Source organism: Entelurus aequoreus, linkage group LG08, assembly GCF_033978785.1.
Source record: "Entelurus aequoreus isolate RoL-2023_Sb linkage group LG08, RoL_Eaeq_v1.1, whole genome shotgun sequence".
Taxonomy (NCBI): Eukaryota; Metazoa; Chordata; class Actinopteri; order Syngnathiformes; family Syngnathidae; genus Entelurus; species Entelurus aequoreus.
Genome location: NC_084738.1, coordinates 23180720 through 23187840, shown reverse-complemented (window position 1 = coordinate 23187840; position 7121 = coordinate 23180720). Strand labels below are relative to the sequence as shown.

The 7121-nt window shown below is 38.2% G+C and overlaps 1 protein-coding gene across 1 annotated transcript; it reads left to right on the top strand.

The window, feature by feature from the left end:
• The first annotated feature begins 1429 nt into the window (after positions 1–1429).
• dlx4b (distal-less homeobox 4b) lies at positions 1430–5233 on the top strand. Its single transcript, XM_062054901.1, has 4 exons — positions 1430–1949; positions 2320–2513; positions 4722–4987; positions 5082–5233. Exons 1-4 carry the CDS (start codon positions 1616–1618, stop codon positions 5113–5115), a joined length of 828 nt encoding a protein of 275 aa, XP_061910885.1. The 5' UTR covers positions 1430–1615; the 3' UTR covers positions 5116–5233.
• Positions 5234–7121: the final 1888 nt, after the last annotated feature.

Genomic DNA, 7121 nt, shown 5'->3' with positions numbered 1-7121 from the left:
TTTATGGTCACCAGCAATATATACACTATATTAATACAAGACATATCTAATTAAATCCACATATACTCACAATAATAAATCCACTCATCGTGTCATCAAATACACCCTTAAGATATGTTAGGTTTTTTCCTTTTTTTGTACCTTATTTGACCTAAAAGCGTGTCATAATATTAGTTTTCTGTCTGCAGCAAACTCAATCTTTATTGTGGGGCGAATTAGGAAGTTCAAGTAAAAAATATGGTTTTATCTGTTATGTAAATATTCAGTATAGACGTAAATAAATGGGATACGTCTACTATAGAGGATTTTTGGATTTTTTTGGAGTCACTGTCATATGCAAAATCATACAAAACATATCTGAAAAACAAAGTCTCAACAAATAAACAAAATAGGAAATAATTTTTAAAAAAAAACAATTTAATCAAAAACTATATTTTCCTCTCAATACTTCAGTTTTTAATTTGTAAAATGTTCATATCTATGCAATGTGTTCGACATTGAAATAAACCATTTCATATGCGTGCCGGATATAAATATGTTACGTTCACTGTAAACCCGAATAAGTAAGCAGACCTCAAAAAAAGTGAGGCACGTATTTTTTGAGATCGTAAACTCAAATATTTGAGTATATCAGATCGTAAATATTTGGAGTTTATGTTAAATGTACTTTTAAATTATAATTACATTTAAAAAAATAATTAATAAAAAAAATGTTCCTCTTCGTGTCTGCTGCCTGAAGAGGAAGTGCACGCAAATGCTACAAAATAAAAGCACTTCCTGTGTGTGTGCGTGTGTGTGTGTGTGTGTGCGCGCGCACGCACGTGCATGTAATAATTGATATATATATACGTACACACGAGAGTATAATAACAATACAAATCTATAATGAGATTGTTTCATTCTTAATTTATTCTTGATTCGATTTAATGATTTGTTCTTTCAAAATAAGACAAACATACGTTTAATCCACTGTGAGTTAATTATTTTAAGTAGCAGATACATAATCTGCAAACTAGTTAATATTAGTTAAAAATAACAAGTTTTAATCAACTTAAAAAGGAGGAAAGTGTTACTCACACTCAACATTTTTAAGTAAGTACAACTTTTAACAACTTTTTAAGTGTAGACTACTTATTCTAATTAATTATTTTGAGCATTCGGGTTTACAGTCAATTCGTTTTCGGATGTTATTGCGGGATCGAACAAATGTTGATCGGGTTGATTTCATGTTTTTGATTGTGTATGGAAGGAGGTCCCTGCGGGGTGCACAGCTTGTAGTTCATGTTAATGAGGCGACACTTTGCCGAAGGCCAACCAGAGAGAGAGAGAGAGAGAGAGAGAGAGAGAGAGAGAGAGAGAGGGAGAGAGAGAGAGTTTGCAGACAGACGCAATGCACTTTGTTGAAGTTCTGCAGGCAGGAGGTGTTTGACGAGCCATGTCAGCTCCTCTCCTCATGTTTGCTGATTATTGGATTCTTTTGGGACCCTCTAGCTGTTTGTGGACCATGTAACGGAGATTTGAAGATGTTTCCCATTTAAGTGTGGATTTAGTGCAAGTTTTCCCCCTCTTCGCGCAGAACTCATGAAACCATCTTCTCCACCGTGCGGACGAGCTCATGATGTCCATGGCTCTCATGCCTGACACTTTCAGCAATGGCCCCGCAGACCCGTCCAAATCCGCCTTTCTAGAGTTCGGACACGGACACCCGGCGGCGCACCAGCAGCGCTCCCCGGGCCTCCCGCATCACATTTACCCAGTGCGCGGCTTGCAAGCTGCGGGCCACTCGCAGCACGACGGCTCCTTCCCGGCCGGCGCGTCCTATGGCCGCTCGTTGGGTTACGCCTACCCCGGCGCCGTGAATCCGCATCCGGCGTCTGCGTACATGTCCTACCAGCACAGCAGCAGCAGCCCCGGCGGCAGCAGTTTGCACGGACGATTAGAGCACGCAGGTATGACAATTACGCACACATTAACGCACCAAAATGTATACACGTACTGGGCATGCATTCTTGCACTTTCAAATTTGAACTTTACAGGAACGAAATGTCATTGCATTAGCTCGTTGTAGTGCAGGATAAAAGAGCAATAAGGTGCAGATATAAATAAATAGATTACTGTACATAAAAATATATTGCGCTATTGCATATGCATCCACGTTTATGGATGTATGTTATATTGTCTTTATAGTTAATCCGTGTTTTTTTTTGTTTTTTTTGGGGGGGGGGGATTTCTTGTGTTAACATGTAAATTATGCAAAGGAAATTGTGTGATTAACAAAACAAAAAAAAACAAAAAAAATTCCCCTATTCCTCCCTGTAGATCACGACAAGTCCACGGCGCTGGAGAACAGAGATGTTCGGTTAAATGGCAAAGGGAAGAAAATCCGCAAGCCCCGAACCATCTACTCCAGTCTGCAGCTGCAAGCCCTGCACCAGCGCTTCCAGCAGACCCAGTACTTGGCCCTCCCGGAGCGTGCGGACCTGGCGGCCAAACTCGGACTCACTCAGACTCAGGTGGGGGGGGGGGGGGGGGGGAGCCCACCAAGTGTCACTCACACTCACAGCCTAATTAGGGATGACCTAAATTGATACATATTTTAAAAGCTCTGCACGACCTGAACCAAAATGTTGATGTATGTATCTCTATATCATCAGGGACACGCCTAATTGTTGTGATTTGTAACTGGAGCTTTTAATGCAGGACTTATTTACGACACCAATCATGCGGCTGCAGCATTTTTTTTGTTTCTTTTGTCAGCGCGGGAAAAGTGCTCTCGTGACGAAAGCATCGTCATCACGCATGCGTCATGGAGAAATACCAACGATTAGTGGTCGAACACATTATGCCGTTTAAAATTACTTTTAGCTACTTAACAAGCAATAGTTTGCTCACATGTTAAGTATAAAGAATATGAATTGATATATGGTAAGAAAAGTAAAAACATGTACCTATAATATGCATAAGCACACTGTAAAAAAAAATAGTTTAAATTCTCAACAATTGCTGGCTAATAATTGCATTGCTTTGACAGTACAGTAATTTACTGTGTAATATCTTTACAGCAATTTACTATAACTGCAGAGCTGTGAATTTAGGTTAATTACTGTAACTTCACAATTGTAATTTTGTAGTTAATTACTATAAATGACAATTATATGCTGTAACTTCACAATTGTAATGTTATGGTTATAATAGCAGCATGCCGCCACTCATGCTGTGTGCATGCAGCGCAGTCTATGGAACGCCTTTACAGACAAACCTGTTTGAATGTACAGTAACGTGTTGGGAATAGAATATGTTCCTGTGAAATCACAGTCATTGCTGTGAAATATTGGGATATCGTGATTTTTACAGTTGTGTGTTGTAATGTTACAGTAAATGTTGATTACAGAATTTCACTGTGGGCAAGTATTGTTAAATGCTGTGAAATCCTGGTACCTTTTTTACAGTGCAGGGGGAGTCGCTCTGAGTAGGGCCCTGCAATAGTAAGATGTCAATTAATGAATGACGTCATATGGAATGTTGCCCGTGTTCTTAGCCCATTCCTGCTCTGTGACTGATAAAAAAAAAATAATGGCAAACTTCCCCTAAAATGTTCAATTTGGCTCATTGCATTAGTGTAAGGCACTTATACCAGGTCAGAGCCCGGGTTGGAATTTTCTCAGGAGTATAAAAATCTGTCCACATAAATAAAGTGTGGGGGGAAAAATTATGCTTAGGGCCCCAGTTTAGTCTGGGCCGACTCCATTTCGAACACTTTATATTATGTGTTCATATTTGCCATGTATACTTTTAGCTACTTTAATAGCAAAAAAATGTGCTCACATGTAAAGTATAACAAATGGGTATCATGTATGCACAAATAAAAATGCACCATGCATTCACAGGACCTGCAAGGCTACATGCAGATTACGCACTATGCATAGAGCCCAATTGTAAAATGTCAATTAATGAATTACATATAAAATGTGTATTCCTAGCCCCTTCCTGCTCTGCCACTGTTAAGAATATTGCCAAATTTCCCCTGAAATGTTCACTGTAGTTGATGTTGGTCTTATAATTATCCAGCAGTGTGTGAATGTGTGTGTGTGAATGGGTGAATCTGGAAAATAGTGTCAAAGCGCTTTGAGTTCCTTAAAAAAGGTGGAAAAGCGCTATACAAGTACGACCCATTTACCATTTACCATTTATAAGTCAGTTATACCAGGTTTGAGCCGAAGTGAGTTGCCTCTTTAAAATCTTGTCACGTTTGTTATTTTGCACTAAAAGAAACATACATTATTAAGCAATTTCCCATTTTTTGCTTTTAGTACAAAACATGCATTCAATTAAGCTCAAGTTTGATTATTTTACATGCATAAAGTGTGATTTTTTTTTTGTAATTGAGTGACTGGGGGATCGGAAAGGGCCCCAATTTTACACACGTGGGCACTTCATGTATCTAGCAATCAATAATAATAATGTTTTTGTAAGGGGATTAACCGCATCAGTTTTTGAAGGTCACCAAAATATGAGATACTTATATACTGCACCTGTATATTGTCAATAATAATAATAACCATTTCAAAGTGCCAATCAAACCTTGTGAATTGATGTCATGTACCATTTTTTATTGCATTGAATTCCAGTATGGAGGTGTTCATAATGTTTTGGCCATATTGTAAATGTGCGTCTTGAATCTGACAGTAATATAAGAATTATGACTTATATTTTTTTTACAGGTGAAAATCTGGTTTCAGAACAAGCGCTCCAAGTACAAAAAGATCATGAAGCATGGAAGCGGCCCAGAGGGAGAACACTTGAGCAGCACCAGCTCAGCCTCCCCCTGCTCTCCTCATGGGATGCCCCAACTTTGGGACGTGTCCATGCAGGGGAACAAAGGAGGAGGCCCGGTGTACCCCAACAACTACCTGAACACTTTGAGTCACTGGTACCCCAACCAGCACCAGCATGCTCACCAGGAGGGCATGGCCAGGCATCAGATGATGTGAGTGGATTTATCCTGCAGGCCTGATGATGATTTTTTTTTTTTTTTTTTTTTTTAATGACACACAACTTCTAAATCCAGTCTTTTTTGGTAGGGTGGAATTGACGCCAACTATGCGCATCTTTTGACGGGACTTTTATTGAAGAGGACTTGCGTGTGTGTCTGAGTGGGTGCGTGTGCGTGTATGTGTGTGTGGACAATGGGAATTATGTGCATGTTTTAACAGGACAAACACATTAAGCTATCAGAAACAATTGTTGGATGAGCCTGTTGTGACTTTCTAATGGATCTGTCAATGCGTAAAATATCATTTTTTTGCGTCGAAAAGAATCCTAATTGTGAAATGCAAATAAAACATTGTGTTTTGCTATTTTTTAAATGCTGCTGTGTATGACTTTTTGAGAGGAATTTCCAATCACTTATTGTAATCTCTCGAAAAAAGAAGAAAAAAAACAGGCAAGAAACATTCGGTAACCCATTAGCCACGTTAGAGTTGTATTTTTATTATTACGCACACTTTTACGCACGGAATGATCAAAGAAAATAAATATGCATAATACCAAGATAATTATGTTGCTAAAATCCCTGCATGTGAAAGTTGGAGCACATTTTAAATATGGTTTTCGTAATTAATTTGGCGTATGAGCTCATAAAAAAATAAGCTCGTTAAAAGAATCTGTGCTTTTTCCACATTACGCACGCGTATGGCCTTTTTCACATTTTGGCCGAAATGATTTAAGCCAAAATATGTTATTGCCTGTTTTAATAGAGCATTTCACACTTTTCCTCATTCAGAAATGAATAAATAGTAAGACAAGCCTGCAACTTACAATATGATACAAAATTTAAAAAAAATCAAATAAAACAGGACGTTACCTTATTTTTACAGTCCTCATGCGTCACCGCAGCTCATCTTCTTTATGAGTCAAAGTAAGGATGGAAGAAGTCACTTTAGGGCCCCCAATATCTCCCCTTTATATACTTTCACGCTCATGCAAGACGTATTTTCCCTCACTGTTGCTTCTGCTGCTGCAGATGATGATGATGATGATGATGATGATGATGGTGATGATGATGATGATGATGATGATGATGCGCCCCATTGAGTTTTGCAGCATGCAATAGTGACATCTGTGAAAATGATAGGCAATTTCACATCTCCATATTAGAATAATGGCTCATGGCGTAGGACTGCTGAAGACTGTCAAACGCCCGCGGCCTATTATTTATGGTAAAAAAAAATAAAAAAAAATAAAAAATAAAATAAAATAAAAAAAGTTGACGTGTGAGAAGATGTTGCATAACTCGTTTGTGCATCTGCCTAAGGTTACTTTCAGTGGCAATGATCGTCATGAAATGCAAGTCATGTGACATGTCAGAGGACGAACGCATTGTTTGGTTCCCCTCAAGCGAGCATCTTTTTATGGATTATTTCTCCTGCTTTTTTGTGTTGTTGTTTCTTAGCGGAATAAAGTTTGACAGGCGTGCACGCATGCGCACACGCACACACCATTGTGTTCACATCCCTGCAGACGACATTGTGGTGACTTACGCACTCACTCCATAATCACTTCTTATATATCTGCAACTCTCCAAGTCTTCGGCCTGAATATGTAATGATTTATGTGCATCGTTCCCGGAAGGAATGGGATCGGTGTCATTGTGATGTGGAATTGTGTGAGATATCGAAGAAAGTAAAAGAAACACAATTAAGCAGCCAAAAACCCTGCAGAGCAAAAGCCAAAAACAACTAAAATATATTTCCCTCCATAAAAATATGTATTATAGGTGCTAAAAAAATGGTTCACATCCAAATCGTGATTCTTATTTAATCCAATTTACATGGATTCATAAATCCCAAAATTTGAATATCTATTTAATTTTTTTAAGAATCTATTTTTAAAAACATGCTTGGCCATATTAGTGTCATATGTTAGCAGTCTGTTTTGCAAAAGTTTTATTATCAGTTTCATACCAAATAATATCGTTTGGAATGGAGAATCATGTATATCCAAGAATCGATTCTGAATCGAATTGAATCGAGTTGTTGTAAGAGAACAACAACTATTACGCCAAAAACAACAGCTTGCCACAAAAAATATATTTCCCGCCAAAGAAATATACAATATATGTA